General features: G+C 38.4%; 1 protein-coding gene across 8 annotated transcripts in view; it reads left to right on the top strand.

Moving 5' to 3' along the window:
* Positions 1-25,665, top strand: part of LOC120794181 (protocadherin-15-like) — a 258,482-nt gene that overhangs the window by 182,751 nt on the left and 50,066 nt on the right. For all 8 annotated transcript variants that reach the window (XM_040134962.1, XM_040134959.1, XM_040134961.1 and 5 more), the window contains 9 exons: positions 2,421-2,553; positions 3,170-3,249; positions 5,580-5,673; positions 10,505-10,633; positions 18,929-19,048; positions 19,212-19,397; positions 20,631-20,867; positions 21,688-21,804; positions 24,285-24,425. In XM_040134962.1, coding sequence (XP_039990896.1) covers positions 2,421-2,553; positions 3,170-3,249; positions 5,580-5,673; positions 10,505-10,633; positions 18,929-19,048; positions 19,212-19,397; positions 20,631-20,867; positions 21,688-21,804; positions 24,285-24,425 — 1,237 coding nt within the window. The remainder of the gene's footprint in view (positions 1-2,420; positions 2,554-3,169; positions 3,250-5,579; positions 5,674-10,504; positions 10,634-18,928; positions 19,049-19,211; positions 19,398-20,630; positions 20,868-21,687; positions 21,805-24,284; positions 24,426-25,665) is intronic.

Below are 25,665 nucleotides of genomic sequence, written 5' to 3'. Positions count from 1 at the left end.
ACACTGGCTTTCACTCTTTCTGGCAGCTTACATTTTTCCAGCCTTTATCTCTTTATTTATTTATTGTTGTGAACATAAACAGATTTTGTGGGCTATTGTTTAGACCCGAGGTTCTTTGGCTGTTTCAGTAGATGATCCAGTTTGAGTGAAGTTTATCTCTCCCTTCTCTCCCTGCTGGAACTCGCCACTCTCACCAAGTGGGAACACAAACTAATTCCCTGTGGTTTCTTACCCTGAAATTCAGGGTGAGTAAAACCTAATATCACTCTTGTCACGCGGTGGGGAAACTGGGAAACTGGAGTAGCTGAGCTTCTTCCAACCAGTGAATTAGTAGGAACCAGTTTGACAAAACTTAAGTTTGGAAGTGTGGTGGTACACGCTTTCTTTCTAAAGCAACATTTTCATCCAGATGTGAGCCACTATTCTTTTCATGTGAGTCAGCATTGGGCCTCAACACTTTCTTTCATAAGGCAAGAGAAAAATAATTCAATGTATGTAAACTCGTAAACTTCACCGACTGACTTTGTAGCCAAACACTATCCAAAGAACTCAAAGAACTTTTATTATAAATTAAAGTGTTGATTCCAATATTTTCTAAGATACAAAATATTGCTAAATGAGTTTGGGAAACACATATACAATAGGATGACTTTTAAAAAACACATAATACCATGGATATTTAACTCAGTTTAAACACTAAAAAGCTTCAGTGAAGAGTTTAAACAAACTGATAAGAAGTATATACAGTATATTCCACACTGGTACTTATAATATTATTTTTGTAACTTTAAATTCTAGGTGAGAGTAAAAAGGTGTTAGCTGCATGTTGAGGAAATTTTGATACGATAATATCAATATGAAATATATTTTTATTTATTTTTTTCTTGATCTCTTGTGGGAAAACGCTCAAGATTATTTCCGTTAGATATGAACGTTACTAGGTCTGGTGGTAGCTCTACACGTTTCTAGTAAACCTGGAAACTAGACCCAGGATACTACACACTGATTAGCACTATTTTATTGAAGTGGTGTAACATGCATCCCAAAAGCCTGTGCTGTTGCCTCCACAAAACCATGCTTCCTGTCAGTGGAGCATTTTACTTTGAGGCCTCTAGTGAGAGTCCCATCTCTCTTGCATCTTGTTCTTTTGGGAAGGAGTTGTTCAGGATCACAATTCGAGACTGAATAATCTCTAAATAATTGATAAAGCAGATGTCAGTCCTGTTTTCTGTTGGGTCTTACTTTAATTTGCAGTTAGTACGTTGCTATCTCCCAATTATATAAGGCGCTGAGTTTGCCAGGGGGCTGAAATATGACAACTGTGACCCAGGTAATTAAATATTTTTATAAAGAAAAAACTGATGCAAGGACACAAGCTGTTTATGGCGCCAGAAATAAACAGCTCTGTCAATTGTAGGTCATTATGGTGACATGCTGCTTTGGAATAAGTGTTATGTTGATTAAAAAATGTCAGTGAACACATCTTATTTAAAAGCCAAAGCAGTTTATCAAAGGGTAAGTAAACACTGTAATTAAGACATTATTTTACAAAGTGAAACAATCTGCTGTAAGATACTGCTCCAAATGCATTTTCTCTTGGTGTCATTGTTTACTGATTAGAAACTCAATTTAATTTGCTTTTTTTCTTACACGTAGTTTACTTTAAGCCTATTTCCTTATCGTCTTTAAAACCCGTATTTATGTTGCTCTGACTTGAAACATTTTAATCAAGTTGCCTTACCTCTTACGAAATTTCCAGATCCATTTATCATCCACGGTTGGTTTAGCTGGCCTAGTTATACAACTGTATTTAATAGTAATCAGTGCGCATAAGGTTGATCATGCTGCAGAAGGATCATAACACTACATAATAAGGGGCATAGTTAAGGGTGATATAATACTGCCCTAATAAGATAGTGTCACTCTGTTCAGGCGTACTTCTATAAAAAATGATTGGAAAATAAACGTTGTCTCTCAGTAACACCCCACCAACCTCTACATGAATAAATCGTTGAAACAGCAGGATAAGTTTGTCAAAATGCACGATAGAATCCTTAAGCCCTGCACAAAGACTTTTGTAAGCCCAGCAACAGAAAACTGTGTAGTTTTTTTGCCACTCACAATGTTGTTGACTTCATGCTCTTATTGATCAGTTAAACACAGCATGAAGTGCAAAGAAACACTAAGTGACCATTCACCCTCCCCTACACTGTCTTGTTTTACTATACTCTTGTGCTGCCCTCCAGCTCTTCTGTTCCTACTTCCTCTCATCCCTCTCTAATTCCTCTGCTACTGTTCCTCCTTTATCTGCTTCTCTGTTTCTCTAGCTATCTTTGTACACTCATAGTCTGTCGAATTTGCCTCGAATTTCTCTTCTGTTGATTCACCGTCTCTCTCTCTCCCTCTCCCTCTCCCTCTAGGTCATCCATTACTACCGTCTATATTGAAGTTTTGCCCCCAAACAACCAGAGCCCTCCCCGCTTCCCTCTGCAACAATACAACCTGGAGATAAGCGAAGCTATGAGAACTGGAGCTACACTTCTTAATCTGCAGGTACACGCATGCTCTCTGTTAATCTAACTATTCTTCATTAATCTTAGTTTTGACTAGTCCAACCATTTATACATTACTTTTAACTCACAACTTTAACAATTTATCCATTGCTTCTAGCCGACTATATCAACTGTTATCCATTATTCAAAGCTAATTTTTTCAACCATTTATCTTACTTTTGACTATTACAACCATTTATACATTACTTTTAGCTGACTACTTGAACTACTATTCATTACTTTAGCTAACAGTTTCAACTTATCTGCTCGCTGGCGAACAATTTTGTCACACACTATTAGCATAATGTTCAAGAGTTACTGCTGGATATATATTTTATGTAAATCAAATTGTAATTTCTATTTTTTCAAATTAATTGAGCTACTCCACAATCTTTCCGCATACCCCCTGGCAACTAAAGGGGTACTTCCTGGGATACAAGAACCCCTGGTTAGAAAACAGTGAAGTACACAACACATAAAAGCAGGTTTTGCAAAAAAAGTGTGTGTGTGTGTGTGTGTGTGTGTGTGTGTGTGTGTGTGTGTGTGTGTGTGTGTGTGTGTGTGTGTGTGTGTGTGTGTGTGTGTGTCCGTCTGTCTCTCCCTGTTTACTTCTTAAGGCAGTGGATCGGGAGATGGACCCCATCACTTACAAAATCCACAGTGGAGACCCCCATGGATATTTTTCACTACAGCAGAGGTAAGCATGCAGACACACAGTTCGTATTTTATCATGTTTTATGAAAACTTTGTTGACATTAATATTTTCAGAAAGTGAAGCAACTCCTATCAGTTTCTTTGTGTGCTAATATTGTGTGTGTGTGTGCTATCTAAGTATGTGCATACTGTATGCACATACATGTAGTTATACTGTATGTGTGCAGTTGAAAAGCAGTCAAATTATATCATTCAGAGCTCAGGCTCCGCCGAGGGCGTCACTTAAACATGCCCATAGCCTCTCCCACATTCACACACTCACCACACACACATACAGACTCTGAGGGCTTTTGTTTTATTTATTCATTTACTGCTCATTAAAAGGGAAACGATCCTATCTGCAGTTCTATAGGGAGGAGGAGAGTAACAAAGGAAAGTATGGTGGAAGACTGCAAGATGAGCAGAATTGTAAGGCTAGGGGAAGAAAAGGGAGGAGGAAGAGAGTAAAGAGGAGAAAGAGATAAGAGAGCAGGACAGGGTAGAGTAATAGGTGAGGGAGAAAATGTTAGCGTTAAAGCAAATGAGGATTTAAAGAAAACTACTAAGTAAAGAAGTCTGCTGCACAGAAATTCATAATGGCAAAGATTAAAATGAATTTAAGAGCTTTGATTTCTGCATTCTATGAATATCTGGTAGGTTCTGTCTATTGTAAAATATTCAAATATGTGCCAAAATCTTTCAGTGTCCCAGCTGTGTTTTCTGCATTATGGCACTGTAAGTAGTTCTTTTTCCACCGCACAAATTCAGCATGCAGCGCAGCTCATATTGGCACAGAATGGAGTGATTTTCGTCGCTTTTGTGCAGAATGTGGCTCAGTTGAATACTCTAGAAGTGTGTCGGGAGAGCTCCCAAATGGGTGTGGTATTGGCCTATTTTTCAAGGTGGCTGGCACTGATGTAACATACGCTGATGGGCGAAAGATTCTGATTACTTTAATACAGAAATAAAGGGGCCAGCATCAGTATGGGATGCAAGTGAGGAGCTTTGAGGTGATTCATCAGCATTAGTTTTTGAAGAAATTTGAGGTATCTTGGGTTCATTCGGAACAGTGGGAATTTACTGTAGGCCCTCCCCACATGTTGTAGCAGATGTTTGGTTTGAGAGCAGGAGGTGTGTGAATAAAATGTGTGAAAATTTCTGGTGTGGATGAGAAAATGACTGTGTTTGCATGTGTGTTCACAGACTTTGCTTTACGTGAATCATCCATAAATATACATGAACAGTTTTTTTCTTTAGTTTGTTTTTAAAAAAAAAAAAAAAAAAAAAGCTTCACATCTTTCCCTCTGTAGACCACTTAACATATGCACATGCATGCATACACATATTTACTTTGGCATCCAAACACACACATCTACAGACACTGGCAATATTAAAATGTGCGTTTCAGATTATTTCTAATTCATGAAAAGAGCTTAAATTGAAAATACCTTAATCATTATGTGAATCGTCACTTAAAAATACGTAATAAATCAAGGCCAACATCAAAGATTTTCTGGTGGTTCTGATTGGTCAGAAATCTCAGACAGGCTTCACTGAAGCTCTTGATCTTTTAGAGTACATTTTTACCAATGCTGTTATCATTTGCCCTTAAATCTGACTTTTATCTCTTTGATCTATTTTTTTGGATATTTTTGATTATTGAATTGTATTCAATGTGTGTAACTTGAGTGTGAGATTATTTGACTGGTGAACCAAACCAAATAATTCACCACCTGTGCTTTTTGAAAAAATGATTCAAGGAGCTGGTTACTGGTTTTGTGTCATTCATACAGTTACACCTCAGATCTTCAAGTGCATGTTGGTGTTTCCTATTATATACCAGTAAACCCATATATTGATGTTGAGACTTTTTTTAACCACTAGTTGCCAGAGAAATGTATTGTGTTTTATGTATAATGAGTCAGATTCAGATAAAAAGCACTTCTGGGGGTTGAGGCTTTTGTCCAGTGGTTATCAGCACTTGCAAGGGTCTGAAAAGTTGTCTCCAAAGTGGTGTATATAAAGAGGAATAAACATTTCAAGAAAACAAGACAGGTTTCGAACGCATTCCCATGTTACCAGAGTTATCATAGAAACTTCTGACAAATGGCCGGTACAATCAGCCTCTTATGAGTTGAAACATTTCAGAAAATCACAGGATTCTTGGGTTTGATAACCAAAATATACTATACCAAAGTATTCTGTTCTGCTGTATTTTGGTTCTTTTTATTATTATTATTATTATTATACTCTATTTAGTATTTTTCTGTTCTGATCTGTTTTTAAACCCATGCCTAGAGGGTTAACAGAACTCTGAGTGTTTTCTCTCCTCAGTTCAGGGTATTTGGTTCTGGACAAGCCTCTGGACAGGGAGTCTCTGGATTATTATACCCTGGTGGTCACAGCCTCAGACGGACAGCCAGATGGGGTAAGAAACTCAGATGTACCACACAGATGTTAACTGGCTGTCATCACTTGGGTTGTTTCACATCCCCGGTGGAATTAAACGGAGTGGCTGCTGGGAGCGAATCTAAATCCCGCACAGTGAAATGCGGCATACAGCTGTGGTATCATGTGAAAGGACAGATATTAGAGGCAGTTTTTGGATATACTAATCATCCCCTGATAGGAATAATCATAAGAAACCATTATCATCAAAATAAACAGCTGAAATTTATTAATAATGATAATCTTTAGATCAATAAGTATACTTAAATTCTTAATAAATTAAATGGATATGAAAAATAATGGGAAATATAGGCTCCAGGCCAAGCAACTGTGAATAGAATATGCGGTTTAGAAAATGGATGAGTGGAAAAAGAACACAAGTTAATACCTGGAAAAAAATGTTTGCTACAAGTGAGGTTCACACAGCGTTTAGATTTCTGTTTGTAACGCTAACAGTCAGTTGTGAGGGAGGAGACCTTGTAGCATGAAACCGCACACTGACAAAATAGTCATTAACCATATAGAGTGAGTACTAAGTAGGACTTACTTTAGAACTGGCCACTGATACTATCTGCTGTTCATGTGCATTAGCATGTTGATTTTATTAGATCACACTGTGTCTTTGAGGAAACAATTTGGATTAGATCACCACCAAGATGGCTAAGTCCGAAAATCATCTTTTTCTGTCCATGTTGGCCTTTTGTCCTCACTTATCCAGCGTTTTTTCACACCCATAAATGTGCTCCTCTGTACAGTCTCCCAAGTGGATAAATCCAAAAATGCCAGCTTGATGTTTTGGCTCGGATAAGGAAACCTAGCTTTGTGTGTCTCATGCCTTGCTGGATGTTGAGTATTGTATGATCATAGGTTTTGTTATTTGCCAGCTGTCCAAAAATCACTCATACTCACTTTGTGTCTGATGTCTTAGTCCTTAGACCTTTATCAGACAAAATTCTTCTTTCACTGAGTTTATAATCCAACTCTCATGATCCAGGTGCAAAAACTTTGAAGTGAGAGTTATTTGCCAACTGAAAGGAGACGAAGAAGAAGAGATATAAATATTTTCTTAATTGTTCTGGCATTTCAGTGCAGATCGAACACATGAACGACCTGAAAATGCTACTGTAAATGCAGATCGTTTTCACACATAAACTTGCCTAGTGTGGATGCAGTATGGCTCTGTGTAAATATACAAAATGGCTAAAAACAATTTCTCATTTGGGTGCGTTTTAATCCGTAGCAAGAGCTATTTTGCAAGGATAAAAGAGTGTGTGCTCTTCCTCACTTTCTAACCTACCTAAATGATCACAGTTCACCAGAGTCATTTTCTCTCCCTCTCTCTCTGTTTGTTTTATTCTCTTCTTTCCTTTTGAAAAGTCAAATCTTTAGTCGCTCTCGCATGAAAGTCAAATGAAGACATTGGATGGAGTCCCTTTGCACTTCCCTCCTTCTCTACTCCTCTGGCTTTTATAATTTTCCCTTTCTTGCTCCTTTCCTGTTCTCCTCTCCTCTCCCCCACATCACCCATCTGTCTGACTAGCTTTAAAAGAGGTTTGTCCGCCCCCTCCTCCTCCCCTTTATTGACCCCACTCTCCCCCCCCATGTCAATTAAAAGAAAAGGTAAAGTTTAAGGTCCCTCTGAGGACAGAAATGCTGATTTGAATACTCTGACCTTCTCTCTCAAACACACCCTTGCACACAATATGGAAGGAGAGAACAAGTGGGAGGAAGTTAGAGAGGCAGAAAGAGAGGGAGATGTAAGAGGTATTCAGAGGTATTCAGGGGGCTCTTCCTACCATAACAACTGTGTGTTCATACATAGTTCTAGAAAGGAGTCTTGACACATACACACTGACACACATTCACACAAATACTTAGTCAACTGCTCTCTGGACCTTGACAATTATTGTATTAGCTGCGTGCCCGTAAGGTCTCTAAGTCAGAAAATTGCTAAAAGTAGTTTGGATATTTTTCTGCTTGACACTCCATTATATTTTGAACAAGAAGAAAAAAGAGTGGAGAATTGTGAATAGAGAGAGAGAGAGAGAGAGAAATGGTGTGAGCAACACAGAGAGACAGGAGGGAACGACAAGGAAAGAAAGAAATAGAATAAGGAGAAGAGAAGATTGGGGTGTAGTTTCCCTATATGGGCCCATTAATCAGCATCACTTGAAAGGCCTTGGGTTGTCTTCATATGCGTGCGCACACACACACACACACACACACACACACACACACACACACACACACACACACACACACCCTTCTGTGTCCCCTATTATTGAATGTCCCTTTGTGAGAGTGTCAGACTACAAAGTGCCTAATTGGCTATTTGGCCAGTGAATCCATCATACTGCCACAGATTGAGGACCCTACAAGCTGGTGCAGTAAACCAACTCCACTGTAAGGACACTGTGCATCATAGGATGCATCTTAAACTTTGGTGCAGGACAGTGTGCGCTTGTCAAATGGACTGTATTGCGCTGTTTCATGGCATGGGGAAATGAATCAGCATCCACCACTAAATAGTGTGTGAATTAGTGCCGCCATGGCTACAACAATGAATGTAAGAATTAATTTATTCAGTAGATAAAACATAAAGGCTTGCAATTCTCAAAGGTGTTCTTAAGTCAACAAATCCCTTGAAAAGAAAAACAAACAATGTGTTCATTCTTTTCATAATACTTTCCAACATCTCTATTTTGCACTCAGCCACAAGCCCATTCATTTCTACTGAATACATAACTATTCACAGATATATAGTTTTTGCTTTTTGAAAAAGTGAGGGGTTGTTTTTCTTTGTTTTTTTTGGTAAATTTTACTCAAGCCGAAGAAAACAGTGAATTTGTTGGCGCCTTTTTCGAATCAGAGTAATAGTAAGATGTGTCTGGTTGTTAATGCTGCACTGTACACCTGCACAAATATGATTAGACGTTACTAGTCAGCTGGTAGCCAAACAGCTGATGAATGAGCCAGTAATAATGCATGAATGAAACAGCTGATATAAATCAACAAAAGGCATATTTTAGTGCCCTGCCTCTACTAATACTATGCTCCATATTTGGTGTGCTGGTGAGAATTTACAGCAGCAGGATGATTTATGTGGAATTGACTCAAAATAAACTACAGTGCCTCATAATGAAGGAACATGCCCAGCGGTTCTCACTTACAGGGGGATTACCTTGAAGGAAGAGACTCAAATAGAGCCAAAGTCACATTATAGTCTAGAAAGGATGAATTCAGAGTACTGACTTTTTAACCTTTTGCCACCAGCCATTCCACCATAGGACACTTGCACTTTATACATTTAAATTGTCATGGACAGCTAGGACCATGAAAAGGAGCCCATAATTTGTGTATCAATTGATTAGGCAGGTGGCCATGGCATTAGAAGTTGTGCTGTTATTGGAAAATGATGTGCTTAGAGCCCCCGACACAAAATGCAGCTCAGTGCATCCTTTCCTCTTTGCGTGTCTGTCTGAGTGTGTGTTTGCCTTATCAGAGCCCATTCTACTCTGCATATATTGGCATTCAGATAAACTGTTATGTCAACTGTGAGCTCTTAACCTCAAATTACTTTCATCTCCGTGTGCCCTGCCAACCTCAATAGCCTGTTGTCACCTCTGTGATTGTGAATCTCTTATACACCCCCCCCCACACACTACTATTCTCTTTTCATTCGACTGTTGTGAACCGGTTACCTCTCCCCCATTTTCCTCCTCCTCCCACCTTCCTTCTTTAAAAGTCAAATCTTCGATCAGCCGCTCCCAGTTTCGCTCTCATGAAAGTCAAATAAAGAAATTGGTGACCTCCCACCAGCTTCTCTCTCTCCCTCTCCTGCTTCTCTGCCATTATGTGTTTACATTTATTGTGCTTTTGCCATTGGTTTTGAACAATTCACAAATGAGCTTTAATGTTTCAGATGATCAATGAAGTTGGTTGTATTTCCCATCTTTTTTGGAACATATTTGTGATTTTACATATAGATATACATCCCCAATCAATTTTGTATTGGACTTGGAATACCCAAAGTCCAATACACAATCAACATCCATAGTTTATCCATAACAGTTTGTTTACATGTAAGACTGATGAGCTGCCCATTTATTTTGCGGACACATGGAGTTTCCCCAGAAAGAGCATTCATCTCCAAACTATCTATCAGACTTTTGGTAACGAAACAATAGCATGTGGTGTGTTTAGCAAATTAAACCAATTAACCGTCTGTTCCTAAAGGACTACCATATGACTGATTAGAAATTGTCAATACATTGTCAAGCAGTGTACTGTAGAGAAGAAAGCAAAACTTAAACCAGGTCCAACTTTTTGCTGCTGGGGGTGCTTATTTCACCCCCACTCGATGCAGGCTTGGTTACTCTTATTTTAAGTAATTTTCACATTGTTCTTCATTATGCATATCCTAACAAAAATATCCCTTTTAACATGGCAAGAGAAGGTGCAAAGTGGACCATCAGTGAACAGTTTTGAATCTACTCTCAAAGTGAACAGTTGTTACAAGCAAAACGAGATGGGCCAAGACCGAGTGCAGCTAATTAGGAAGCAAAATGTGCTCTTTAGTTTGCATACTGAAGTTATTAGTAAGAAGGAGAAACAGACTAAGGTAGTAAAACAAAACCTCTGAAATTTAAAGATGGATTCATCCTGTGTACTTTGTTAATCAGTTGCTTTGTGACAGTAGTCAAACACATTAAACTGAATAAAAAATTCAGTCTAAGATGTTTTCTGAACTGACCAGAATAGTAATTTACGTGTGTGTGTGTGTGTGTGTGTGTGTGTGTGTGTGTGTGTAGACATCCACTGCGATGGTGAACATTGTGGTGACAGATGTTAATGACAATGACCCACTGTTCGATCCTTCACTGCCAGTGAACCTCACTGTCACTGAAGAGCAGGATCATGCCTACGTTGGACAAGTCAAGGTAGGATGATGCACACACACACGCTAAAACATGTACAGAGAAGCAGAAAACACACACGCACAATCTCCTTTCTCCCCACTTCCTCACCTCACTGCTCACAATATGTTTAAAATACATTATGATCTCATCACTGTAATGTGCTGTATATCTAGTCTGTGTGGATATGTATGAGTACAGCATGTTTAAATGAGGGCGTGTTTGTATGCTAATATTCATCATGCCCACATTCATGACTGTGTATTTGTTTACTTGAACTAAACCTTCGATATAATGATGAATCGTGAACAAAAAAGCCAATTTCGATTAGAATTTTACACTATATAAATAATTCCTGGCAAAACCATGGTAGACCATGTAGAAATCAGATTACACTCTTGTCTCTTGTTTTTCTAGTGGTAAAGATCAGCATGTTTAAAACTGGTTACACAACTCTTTTTGTTCTTGTGAGACAGATCATCCTGACATGAGGTCACTGCCTTGAAAGGAAGGCACATATTTACTCTCCAACTCTCTGTCTTCCCCACCGCAGTCTAATACCACACATACAAACACATGCATGCAGCACACAGAGATTCACAGAGGGTCCAATTAATTTCAGCTCTTATAATCTTTTACAATGGGGACCGGAGATCTGTAACATTCATATTTAGGACTATATGTTGTTATACTCAGAAGACCGTGTGTGCTTGCATGTGTGTGCATATTTTGTAATTAGAAAGAATACAAGGAGTTCAGATGTGTGTCCCCTTTTGCATATGTGAGGAAGGCGTCTATTAGGGTTGAATGTTTGGCCGTGATTGTAAAATGATTACTACCAAGGACTATGGCATTTAAATTTAATTTTAAACATAGATCTTCAGATTTTGATGAGATTATGTACTTTAAAATTGTTTAGAACAGTTCTTCCTCAAAGTATACTATGTCTGAGATACAAGAAACAAAAATGTCAACAATGAACGAATCATTAGATCCTGTGTTTTTTCAGGTTGCCTAACTTTTAGCTTGTAAAGCGAAAGAAACTGCTGACAAACTGAACGATATATGAATGAAACTGTATATTGCAAAAATAATCTAAACAAATCTAAATCTGACACAGCATTTTCACCTGCATCAGCAGCTTCGTCTCCACTTACCACAAAGACTCCTTGACTTGTTCCATACCTAATAACTGACTCATGTATTCCCCAGACAGGGGTCATGGGTAAATCTGACACTTTGATAGGCTCTGATCTTTAAAGATGCTCCCTCAGTTGCACACTTTCTTGGATTTTCTCCTGGCATAATTCATAGCCTTTGTACACCAGTGTCAAGGGGTCTTTGATCAGTCTGACACTTTGCCAGCTTCTAAATGTTAATCATGGTTCTTTGGTTGAACCCTGCGACTACTCCTTAGATAAATATATGGTAATTGTACACCCTTGTCCAGGATTTTGAAAAAGTCTCACTTTTAACAAGTTCCAAACTTAAATGTTCAATACTTTTTCTTATTTGTTCCATTGGTTAAAATTCCAAAGTTGAAAATCCACCCTTATCCGTAAATAGGACATTTCATTTCAAGCATTCCAAATTTTAACTATCACTCAGACCTTTGGGCACCTTCCAAATTCAACATCCAAAACCCCAACCTAATCTTCAGAGAGGGCACTTGAAAGTATTCCAATCCTGAATTTCCTCCCTCCAAGGACCCTTGGATATTTTCCAAAACAAAACAGACGGCATGATCCCTTAGCGGGCTGTGCAAGGCACGACTCTAGGCCTCATTCCAAACCAGGGTCCGTACCTGTAGGTATTAAACAGATTTCTGTAAGAAGGAATGGACCTGACCTTGGTTTGCTGATGCTGGTAAGGTACAGAGAGACAGAAAGAGGGGAGGTAGTGAGACATGCCTGGGTGGCTGAGAGAAATGAGAGGGAGACACTGGGGAGAGGTAAGAAGGGTCAAGGGAGAGAAGAGGGGAGACAACGGAGGTGAGGGAGAACAGCTGCATTCTTAATCTGACTTACATGAGTTTAAGACATGGTCTGTTTTAAAGCGGAGAATAGACTGGGTGAATTAAAAGAAAGGTCTTATGATCATCAAAGAGTTATAGTCAGTCAAAAATAATAAATGTATACCGCTGAGTAAATCAAAAGAAATGTATATTAGGTTAGTAACATATAATCGGTACTAGTTCTGACTGTTGATTGGTGGTTGAGTATTTTAAAATGCCACAACCTGAAGTGAAATCTTCATGTGCATTGCAGTATTAACGGCAAATGTAATAGAGGATTGATTGATTCCTGTAAGTAATAGTAAATTGTTTTTTTCTGTAATGTTAACAATGCCAAACCTGGACAAACCGTGGATGAGGCTACATCATAGGAGCCTCAGTAGTACCATTTGCTCTTGATGCCCATCTTTTGACTTTCCTGCCGAAATGACAGGGCATGATATTATGTGAAGTTTGAAAATCAAACATTTTATATCAAGCTAGCTCTCTCCCAGAGTACCTCTTCATCAGTTTACAGTTGGGTTGGACAATCATGCGCCATGGAAGATTGGAAGGCTTTTCTTCCTGTCCAACAGCAGCGGATGATTTTTTTGATTTATACACCTTCAGCAACAGTGAAGGAAATGAATCAGTGAAATCACCTGCTGCAGTTGTTAGCTGGAATAAAAAAAATTGCAGACTACTGGCCCTTCATGGCATGATTGCCTGTCACTACAGCATGGTTGTTTACTCTCTATATGTGCTGTCAGCAGCAATGTACTGCACAAAAGTGGCTTGTTAAGCTATAAACTTTGAAGTTTTTCTTTGTAAATGGTTTTAAATTGATTAGTCAGAAAAATATCTTTGAGGGGGAAAAAAAACTTCAGAAAGTAGATTATATCCATCTCTCTTCATACTGTTTATATTCTCTTCATACTAGTAGTGTGCAAACCATGTTACCATTTACCACAACAGCAGTTCATTAGAAACAAACAAAAAAATCCATTCTACTTTGGCACATTCAAGAAAACCATCTTTAATGCTAGGGGAACACAGCATTAATTTAAAAAAAAGACAAAAACAATATGAAATAAGTGATTTTTCCCTTATTTCTATTAACAGATCAGCATTTAGCTGGGTTTTTTAATTATTTCTCCAATCTTTTTGCTCTTAGACAATTTAAAATAAAAAGGTCTCTACTTGCAACTCGTTGTCATAGTCACATATGTCTGATTGTGACTAGTTTAATAAGAATACTTTTTTTACTTGTTTTATTTGAAATTTCATTTTTTTTAGAGACCTGACAAGATAAACAATTATTCAAAAGTATAGAAGAAAAAGGAAAACATCGGTGGAGAGCCTGATTAAATGTGCATCACCATCCTGTTATCATATCACCACCTCTCAGATTTGTCCTGGGGCCCCTTTTTGGGAGGTGTCCCGCAACAGAGGTTTTGAAACCACTGCTATAAATCATATAAACGCAAAATACAGTAGAGAGAGTGCAAATACATTTTAAGTGCACATAGGTGATAAATTTATCATTCATGTGTCATTTGGATGTGTATGTATGTGTTCCTCCTGCAGAAAAGAACATAAAACTATGTGACTCTACACCAAATATTGAAATGAATTTCAGGTGGAGCACAAATGATGGGAAACAGAGTTTAAAAGAAGAGACTCAGATACAGAGGCAATCACGCACACACACAAAATGTTGGAGTAAGATACTGGAATGATGGCTTGTCTGTATGCATAAGAAAAGACTCCCACGCTGACTATATGGTTTATTGGTGCAGCAAAAGAAACGGATGAAAAGAATCTCTGTAATTTAGTTTAAGTCACAGGCTCTTCTCCCATTCTATCTAGGACTGAAATTAGAGGTCAAGTTGAGGAAAAAGATGAAAAAATCGGGGAAATTGGAAGAAAAGCGGTATGAGCACCCGAACATGAAAAGCAGCAATTGTAGAGATAGTGTGTATATTTCAGGCTTCAAGCTGCTTTTTTTTGGTCAGTGTGTGTCGTAAAGCAGCAGACATAAGGCAGCTGGGACATTAATCCTGTTGTGCTCCTGGTTTTTAACTGACTGACAATGTAATTATGCTGAGAGAACTGTGAGAAAGACATCAAGGGAGTGATAAGACACAAGAGGAAGAGACAATACAGGAGGAAGGATAGAGGCAGAGAGAAAGTCTCACACACACACACACACACACACACACACACACACACACACACACACACACACACACACACACACACCAACGCACCAAAGGTAACAAAAAAGGTTTTACACGAGGTTCCACATTGTTTCTTGGCCCTGACCAATAACTTTACAGAGTCTGGTTGCCAGGATGGTTCATTGCTGATACAACGTGTTAATTAGTGAGCTTAATGCCACATTCATGTCATATTGCAATTATCATAATTGTGAGTTTCTGACATGTTGACATTCATGTCAACTTCCAAGCCATAATTATGACTGGGCAATTCAGATTTTTCTGAAAGCTCCAGTATGTCTGACTTGGCACTTAATAATACGGAACTGCCTGAAGACAAAACAAATATGGATGCCTCATATCGGCCGAAGTCAATTGTTCAAAGTAATTAGAGTCAAATTTAATAGCTATGTTGTCAGTACACAGTGTTCAATCCTCACACGACCAACTCTGTATTCACACAACCTTCAGATAGCTGCAGTCTATATGCTAAGATAAGCTAACTGACTAGTGGCTGTGGCTTCGTATTTGGCGAACAGAGATGTGAGTGTTATCGATCTTCTCATCTAACGCTCCACCAGAAAGAAGTGTGTTTCACAAAATGTCAAACTTGAGCTTTAAGAGTAATGATTCTCATCATTAATTTACAAATCTGCTTTGCATGGATACAGTAGAAATACAAACATATGAACCAGACATTACATCCTCTTTTACATATACAAAACTTACAGAGTTGCACTTTCTTTTACTACCATTTTTTTCTCTATCCAGCTGCTCCTTTCTCTTTTTATTTTATCTCTCTCTTTTTCTTATTCTCTTTGTCTTTGTCCATGTTTCATTCTGCCTCTCTCCCTTCTCCAAACAACCCAAGATAATCACCTAAAAGCTGGATGCTCCATTAAATTTATAACAGTTTTGCACCCAGATAGTGACGAATCACTGCATACAAATCACTTCAAGAGGACTACATTCTTCTCTCTTACAGTCTACATGAATCTGGCAAAACGGAGTCCAGTTTCTATCAATCATAATGGTCACTGTGTGCTAAAATTATATTTTAGTGATCCAAAATTGGGGAATAAATTGGTCAATGCAACAGCAAATAAAATTGAATATATATATGAATTGGATAATATGTGTTAAACTTATTAAACTGACAGTTGTGACACTGCTAATAAAGTTATAATGTATAATGTTTATGTAATATGTGGAAATTACAACCTCCATAAATTATATGATATACAAACATACTGCAAGTTATAATGCATTAACTTGACAACACAGTGTGCACCCAGATATCATTCCTTCTTTTTCTTCCCTGCTGCTTTGGCCTTATTTGCCCAGAAGGATTTAGTGCAATATTTTTGCTTTTAAATCAAAATCAAAATTTTTGCTTTAAATCAAAATTTCCACTGTGCCCTAACTTGTCCTAAACTTAGGGGCTCATTGATCAGAAGGAAAATAAAAGCTAAATTTAAACACATAATCCAATAAGAAGTACTTCTGCATTGGCCACCTCTTTAGTCCAGAGAGAAATGTCTTGACAAATATTGAATGGATTGCCATGAAATTTTGATTAAACATTCAAAAGCCCAAGAGGATGAATCTTAATAACCTTGGTGATCCCTTAACTTTCATATAGCACCGTCATCAGGTCAGAATGTCAGTTTTTCCAACACATGGTTTAATGATCAAATACCTGCAAGAAAAATTCCCATTACCCTCAGTTGTACTTTTTGATTAGTGCTAATTACATGTATGGATTACTAAATTGGCCGACCAGGCCCAGGGGCCCAAGGGATCAGGGTGCCCCTGGTCCAGAGTCTCTATTTGAAGTGACTGTTAAGATTTGTTTTTGGCAATTAAATAGACACAAAATGACTTTTGAGAAAACACAAAAGAACTAAAAATAGGCAAAATTACTACAAATCGGAATCTATAAAGATACACAAAATGACTGCAAAGAGACACAAAACAGCCACAAAGAGATTCAAAATGTCCACAGAGAGACGCATAACGACCACAGAGACCCATAATAAGCACAGAAAGAAACAAAATGACCACAAAGAAATTTAAAACATCCACAGAGACCCAAAACAACCAGAGAGATTCAAAACATCCACAGAGACACAAAACCACCACAGAGATGCATAACGATTACACAAAATATGCAAAGCTACCACAAAAACACAAAAAACGACCACAAAGACATTCAGAATGTCTTCAAAGAGACACAAAGCCACCACGGAGATGCATAAAAACCATAAAGAGATGCCAAATGTCCACAGAGAGATGCAAAACCACCACAAAAAAACATAACACGACCACAAAGAGACGCAAAACAACCACAAAATTCATTTTGTGCTTTTCAGTGTGGGGGGTCCTATGTAAGAGGTGTAAGCAACCTTTTACTTGTCTGTGTCCAGGGGCCCATTGGTCTCATCATTCGTTTTGGCTAACTGGCATGCCAGCATTCTAAATGTTATAATACTGGCATGCTAAACTAAGTTGGTCAACTTGGTACATATTATACCTGTTAAACATCAACATGTTAACATGTTGCCATTGCGAGCATGTTAGCATGCTGCTGTTAGTATTCAGCAGTCAGCCAGAGCTGCTAGCATGGCTGTAGACTTGCTCCACAGGGTTTTTGCTTTCCATAATTGTTTTAGCTTGATATCATATAGATTTTGTCATAGTGCTTATCCTCAGTGATCACTACATTATTGATATAATCATTAGTCAAAGATAATTTATTATTATATTATTATTGGTGGTGGTGTTGTTATTATTATCTTGCTGACAATTTACAGGAGATTAATAACATTAAACACAGAGACAAACACACACACACACACACACACACACACACACACACACACACACACACACACACACACTAAAATACTTGTATTTAACACTTGCTACTAACCCCAAAATTATATTTTTCTTTTGGGGACTTTTGGACTCAAAAGGCACTGTAAGCAAAACCATACTTGACAACACATACTTGACACTTGCCACACAAATCATGTTAATATTTCCTCTGTTCTTCTCTCCTCTGCTCTGGTCTCATCCATTTTAATGCAAGTTGAACGCTTATTAGAAAGGATGAACACTCAAGACTGGGTGAAAGGAACACTGGCTAGCAATTTGTCACCTTCTCACCACCTTATTTTTCTAGTTGAAAGAGACTATGTTGAGATGGAGTTAGAGTTTGACTGTAGTCCACAGATACAGAAAGATAGTCAGATGAAAGAAATGCTACAAAGAAAAGATGACATGCTGTGCGAGTTTTTTCAAAGTTAAAATTGGAACCGCTGTCTCATTAACTCTTAATAACTGCTACTGGTGGAAAGCAAATTTATTTTGACTGGAAAAGTAGCAGTAAGCAAAAAAGGGGGGAAAAGAGAAAGCCGTCACCAGGGGAAATGTGAGACCAAGGGAGAGGCAGAGAGCGAGCGCCAATCCCCAACGTCTGTCTTTTTCGCCTTGTCAAAGTAATACCTATGACGTTTGTGTGAAACCTACAGAGACAGGCAATAAGACAAAGAAAGAAGAAGAAAAGGAAAGACAAGAGAATGAAAGAAAGAAAATTGTTATCTACATGGTCACTTTCGTATGCAAGTAGGACCTCTCTTTGCTGAAGTTTAAATAAGAATACAATACTTTATGTAACAGTACAAGGCCAAAAGGTCAGAACTAATGCATATGAATTGTGGATGCATACCAATTTGACAAAGGCTCCCTGAGTGAAACTGTTAAAACGAGAAATGTCACTGATTATTCTCCTCTATGTCAGATCCCGGCATCTCTCCCTCACCCACACCCACACACATTCACTCAACTACTCATGAAATTTTTCTTTATTCCATAAGAAAGGCTTAAGAGTTTAACCCCTTGAATACATTCACAGACATACAGATGCTTCAATCACAGACACATTTGGCTTGATTTGAGAGAAAGTTCACTTTTGATTAAAAAGGATGATTTGCCTCAAAGGTAGTCTAATGAAGTACATGCATTACAAACCCAATGGTTTAAAACCTTTAGTCCTCCCTTCTTATTGCTTGTGTTCACGCTTTATTTCGGTGTGTCTCTGTTTAGGCTACAGACCCAGATCTGGGGACAAGCGGTCAGGTCCATTATCAGCTCGTCAACTACCAGAAGCTCTTTTCAATCAACGCCACCGGAGCGATCAGAACCTCTGTGCCGCTGGACAGAGAGGTCAGGGGAACGATAGATTTGTTTCCAAATTTCACAAGAATTTCATAGTTGGGGAATGTAAGACAAAAAACAGACAATGGTAAACAGTTGCAAAGATGATAGTATGAACTTTTTTTATAGCTGTAGTGTTGTTGTTTGACCATGAATCTCTGTCATCTTAAAGGTGAAAGGTCACTACTTTCTGATCGTTGAAGCCTGGGATGGGGCAGTGGACCCCCGGCGATCCAGATTAATTCTGTCTGTCACTGTTCTGGATGTAGACGACAACAGCCCGATATTCAGCCAACAAACCTACAATGTCAACCTACCAGAGAACAGCCCCAAAGATACCATCATATTACAATTAAAGGTGAATGCGTAGATGGATGGATGGATCAGTCCATTTGCAACTGATGTAGTAGTTGATTTTATTATAATTTCAGTAGTTAATTCCAAAGTTATATACTGTAGTATAAGCTCTCTGGAAAAATGCCTGATCTTATAAATTTGCAGTCAAGAAGTTACTAAACACGTAAGTCAGACCGATAATTCAGCCATGCTGGTTTTAGCTTGAGTCAGCTATATCTCTATTGGCCAATAAGTATCCAAAAAATGCAGTACAGAAATACCAAATACATTTTTGAGAAAGTTCAGAAGCAGTCTGCATTACATAATTTGTCCACCTGAAAACTCTAACAAGTTTATTTTTCAACTATATACTGAATATATATACCGTATACTGAACTAATCTCACACCAAAACACACAAAAGGTTTTCAAAAGACTTGCCTATTTTGCCTAAAAGGGAATATAAGCCCTGTAGTTACGTGGAAAACAAGTTAACCTGAAGCAGCCCTACCAAGGCGAAAGTGCCCACGGGTGGGACAGTGCATTTTAAAAGGTTATAACAGCACTAGTTCTCAGAGGTACGCTAGCTCAGTTTTTCAAGGTACTTGGCATCTAGGTCACTCCAAGCATCTTGGAGAGCTTGCCAAGGTCCCTCTGTGGATTTAGGCTTTCTCAGTGACTTCTGCCTCTTAATATGGAACTTTCAACCAGTTTGAATCAAGGTTGCAGATCCCGCCTGCAGATCCAAACCAAGACCTCGAATTCAGTTCAGTGAAAGTCATAAAATTGGTTCCTTAGTCCAGCCAGTACAAGCTCATTATCATAGTCTTACCTTGATCTATTTACATACATCTTCTTTGAAATGCCGATATTTGGTTTCATTTTACATTCCAGTCAGCACTAGCAACATCTTAAAAAGTAAGAATTGTAATTTGACAACCACTGGAGAGACACACTGTGAGTTTTAGAGGAATATAAAATAGAAAAAGTGGCTTTATCCTATAGCTACACAGAAAAGTCGTTACAGAAGGAAAAATAATGTGCGGACCACCAGCTGGACTATAAAGGTTACTACCACAGGCATATCAGACATACTTTGCCCCAGTGAAAACACTACAGTCTGTTACTAGCTCCAGCACATGTAAATGCCTGTCCTTCTGGCAAATTTAAAAAATTCAACCTGCCATAAAATTCAAAAGGCAGTGATATTTCTTTCTCCCCCATTCTCTGACTCGCTTCTCTCTCTTTCTTTGTAGGCGATAGATGCGGACCTTGGCTCCAACCTCACATATCGAATCAGAACTGAAGGCTCGGACCAGGAGATCATTCAGCTATTCCATATTGAGCCAGTATCGGGGGAGCTTTCGATTCTGAAGGTCCTGGACTATGAGGCGCTGAGTGACTCAGAACCCACATACACGTTCACTGTAGAGGCCTTGGACAGAGAGGGAGCCATGCCTCCTGGATTAGCCTCTGTTACTGTCAGAATAATGGTGAGTATTTGGGTGTGTTTATAGTTTTCGGCGTCTTTTCAGTTAAAGAGGAGAGTACAGAGAACATTATTTTCTCCAGGTGGGGAAGTTTAGACTTTACCAGCTTTGGAAATGACTGTGGCGGAAAATATAGTAATTGCAGTCTCTGGAATTCCTATTTTGTGTGTTCTTTGCCTCTGACATTACAGATACAAGCAAAAACAAAGGCGAAAACACAGTTAGTTTAATCTTGTAATATACTGTACTTTTGCCAACTAGCAGAACTCTTTTCAAAATATGGCAGACATCAGACTTCTACAGATCAGTATTTGTAGTCGAAGAAACACAAATATAAACATAAATAGGTATATAAATAAATAAAACACAGGTTTACCTGACCACCAACTCACAACTGCATTTATTCTAAAGATAAGTATATGTTTTTCTGAATCCAACCCAAACTGAAACCAAACTCTAAAAGAACCTTTAATTCAGCATTAGCATCAGGTTATTGGCTCAGGCTTGTGTTACCTGAATTTTGGTGTTTTTACTTTAAAAAAACGATTTTCTCCTTTGGGGATGCCATATGTTCCCAAACCCGTGAATCTGCTTTAGTGAATCATTTATGGGAGTGGAGAAAAAAAGTGAAAATGAGAGTTAAGTTAAATTTAAGAATGAAGATGAGATCAAAAACCATCATCACCTACAAAGTCAGTTTACACACAATTATTGTTAAAAATGTGTAAAATTTTAGGCATTTACTGGTGAACAAAAACTGCCCAATCTACTGTGTTTTTACAATGCTTATATGTACTGTGTGGGTGTGTTTGTCTTTCTCCAGGACATGAATGACTTTTCTCCGGTGTTTAGCCAGTCAGTGTACCGAGGCATGGTTGCCCCTAATGCTGTCAAGGGAACCATCGTAACTACAGTGACAGCCAATGACTTTGACCCTGCGGTGAGCATTTCCGGATGGTGCTATTCAATCAAACTGTTTCTCCCCAAACTGTACCTCAAATTGTGGATGGGAATGATGCAAGATAATCATGCTGGTCTCCAGTGCGTGTGTGTGTGTTTTAAATGAGTTTGCACTCCTTTCTCCAGTGGAGCGTTTTTATTGTTTTTGTTTTTTTTACCTCAGCGTGCCACTTAGTGATACCTCAATTGGGCTTTTAACTCTTCTAAACATTCTTGTAATATAGGCTGGTTTATTCTGCTCACAATAAAATGAAGGTTAGCTCACTTTAAATCGTTCCGGTGTGAGTCATTAGATAGTCTGGTGCAGTTAACCCCAAGTTTAAAAGGGTGTGAAAAGCTTATACAGAGGGCTGTGTGAGAGCAGCGGGTAAGAATATCTTGGGGATTTGCTGAGTCACTCGGCCTTTTGTTTGAATGCAGATCTGAAATCCAACGGGTAAATTAGCAATTTTACTGTACAATAAATCATCAAAAAAATATTTAAGACAAAGACCAGAAACATAATAGTATCTTTTTTGTATTACTGCTCAAGAAGCCATGGACTTATTTGTCACTACCCCACCTCCGTGTGAGATCTTCTACACTTGCAATGTTGCGCCATAAGCCTCTTTAAAAGTCCCATGTTCCTCTTACTAATGTGTTTGCTGTCTTCCTACATCAGCTAAATTGATCTTAGGTTTAATCATCAAGCTAGACCCTCATGGCTCAAAAAGCAACATTATACTGTCTAGACTGTAGACTATAAAGGCACACACACACACACACACACACACACACACACACACACACACATACATATGGGTGTAAATGTTATTTATACCCTTCTGACCCAAAATGTCAAGTAAAGTACAAATAGTTGAGAATTTGTCAGTGTGAGGTTTTGCTGACACTATTAGGAAAAAACTACTCTGAAGTACGGCTCACAACTGCAGTAAATCTAGATATTATTTCAGAAGAAATGACGTTTTCAGAGGAAATTAACGATTAACTAACTGACTGTTTTTAAGATGCTGATGAATGCAGTTTTCAAACTTGTAATATGATGCTGACTCAGCATCACTTTTAGTGAAACAAGAGTGTTTTAATGGTAATATGAACTTAGAGACCTTTCTATTTATCCGGGATACCTTTATCTAATTGGCAGTGTAGCTGAGCTGCACCTGCCTTATAAACAAAAGACTCTGGTCCTGGAAGCGCAGTATAACGTAGACATTGTCGAACATATCAGATTAATAGCCTTAATCGAGACAATATAATCCAAGTCTTTATGACTAAGACATGTGGAGAGATTCTCTCACCCCATAAGAAAAAAGGGGTGAAAAAAAAAAGAGATAGAATTTTAAGCAAACAGTTCAGTTTTAATAGCAGTAAGTGACCAGTCCAGGTTGTTCCTCAGACAATCAGATACATTGCCAAAACCTCAGACGATATGCAGTACAGTTCCAGTGAACTGTGTGCTGGCGATCTGGCCTGCTACGTCTATTTATTAGACCTATCAAATAGAGTGACCTGATCCTTTCAGATATCCTGTTCTATTCAAATGCAGATAAGCATTCTCACAGAAACAGTAGCTATTGAAATTATGAGCTCCCTTTCTTCTTCCTGTAAAGCACTCTCAGTTTTGAAAAGTGAAATATAAAATTTGCTTACCTGCCATCCATACATACAATTTTACAGTTTTTGCCATGAGTATACAGTAAAGCACTGGAATCTCTTGTTTAATCAACGTAATACTGCCTGGTAACGATCTGAACATGCACAGTGCCGGTGTTAACTTTTTCCATCTATATATTTTCAGTTTTGGCACAAAAATATAACAGAGGCGCCAGGATTTCCACCTCTTTACCTCCCATTTAGCATGCATCTTCAAACTTCTACTGACTTATGGCCTGAGCCTGCAAACCGATTACTTAAAAACAGCTGTTATAAAATATTTCCCTATGAGCTGAAGAAAGTTAATTTATTTCGTCCACCTTGGAACTTTTGCACATTAATGCAAGCTGAGAAATTACTCAAAAAAAACATGCTACCCTCTCGGCCAGATATTGTATAAAATAATGTGATTTTATGCATTTCCTGACATTTTCGGTCAAATTATTCAGACTAACTGATGGTCGCTCATTATCAATAACAATTGGGAGGTTAATTCATGATCACTACAGTCCCTAACCTTGGACCCCACCACCTCATTTATCCCAGGTGGTGGGGTGTGTGTGTGTTGTGTGTGTGTGTCTGTGTGAACTGCTTCATGAGTATTCTGACAAGGAGGCGCTGTTTGACATTTGGGTCCAGCGAGTTGCTTTGGAAATTAAATGCTATAAAAGTTTGCTTTAATTTGAGGCTGCTCTGCCAAAAAATACATGAGTGGCAGCTTTTCAGGAACCTCATCAAATAATGCTACATCAATTTAATTCTCTCATCCTAATGTCAAAACATATACTGTATTTGTTCTTTTCATAGGGTACCCCAGCAGGTCTAGTGCGCTATAAAGTGGACCAGGAAGCGTATCCATACTCTGCCAGTATATTTGATGTAGAGGAACGGACGGGACATGTGGTTACTAGAGTAAACCTTAATGAGGAGCCCAACCTCAAGTTCAGTGTAAGTATGTATGCACACAATTTAACTTCCAACTCACCATTTAACCCTGATGGTACACTGTATTGTATGCCAGTGGTCCCCAACCTTGGGTCAGGATGTTAGATGTTTGATTGCAATGTTTGATTTTTGTAGCCACACTAGTGGCGTATTTCTAGGGACAGCATTGTCAGCCCATTGAAATTAAACTGTCTGAGAAGGGAAAATCTGCCTTTGGTTGAAGAGCCACAACTCACACCCTATCAAAGGGGGTCGAAAGTAAACACTGCTTTTTATCAAAGACACGCAAAAAAGGTTGGGAACCCCTGTTGAATGATGCATTCTGTAAAAGGGGCCTGTGTCTCAGTTGCACTTAAATGACACCAATCAGAACTGGATGCCTATTTCAGCCTTAGCCCTGAATTTTTTTATTTTTCCCTTGCATTGTAGACAGGCATTATAAAACATGCCCATCTACAATGGAGTGAAACAGCAGTAAAAGGTTCTCCCTCTGGAAAGATATTAATTTCCCATTAGACTGTAATATATTCAATGCATTAGATGTAGCCCTGTGGCGGTGAGTCTACTGTAGATCATAATGTAATACATATAATAGTATAATACAGTATGCAGCATCACTTAATGTAATTCCCAATCAATCAAACTGATCTATTAAAACTGTAAACATTGGCACCGGGGCTATAGTTCGATAGAGACATCATTACGGGAGAAGATTTATCTGATGCATCCCTGTTCTCCTTCATTTCTTTATATTCTGGTGTATAGTGGGTGGAGGTTTGGGACGACATCACATGAATTGAGTCATTAAAAATTAATTTGATCATTAATCTCAGATTTTACTTTCTTACCTGTAGCATTTGTGCACATAAAGCCGTCTTTGTGCAGAGCACGCTTATAAATCCCTATCCACTGTACAAAGTATACTGCAGTAGCTTATTAGTTTCAAAACTGCCTTTTCCCAGCTGCACTCCTCAATGGAGCTTTGGGCCATGCTAATTTCATCTTTTCATTGGGCTTTAATTAACACTACAAGGATTTAGCTTCCTCTGAAGATGTCACTCAGGAGAGTAATTCTACCTCATTTGCTCCCAATAACTCAAATAAAATGAATCAGTCCAAGACTGCGTACAATTTTTGGATTATGACTGAGATAAACACTGTCTGGGGTATCATTTTTACAAGGACAGAAACACAGTTAACAGTCTCATTGACATGGAGCAAAGGACTGAGTAACTTTTGAGAC

The sequence above is a fragment of the Xiphias gladius genome, chromosome 9, assembly GCF_016859285.1.
Source record: "Xiphias gladius isolate SHS-SW01 ecotype Sanya breed wild chromosome 9, ASM1685928v1, whole genome shotgun sequence".
Taxonomy (NCBI): domain Eukaryota; kingdom Metazoa; phylum Chordata; class Actinopteri; order Istiophoriformes; family Xiphiidae; genus Xiphias; species Xiphias gladius.
This window is presented reverse-complemented; position numbering and strand designations above follow the sequence as displayed.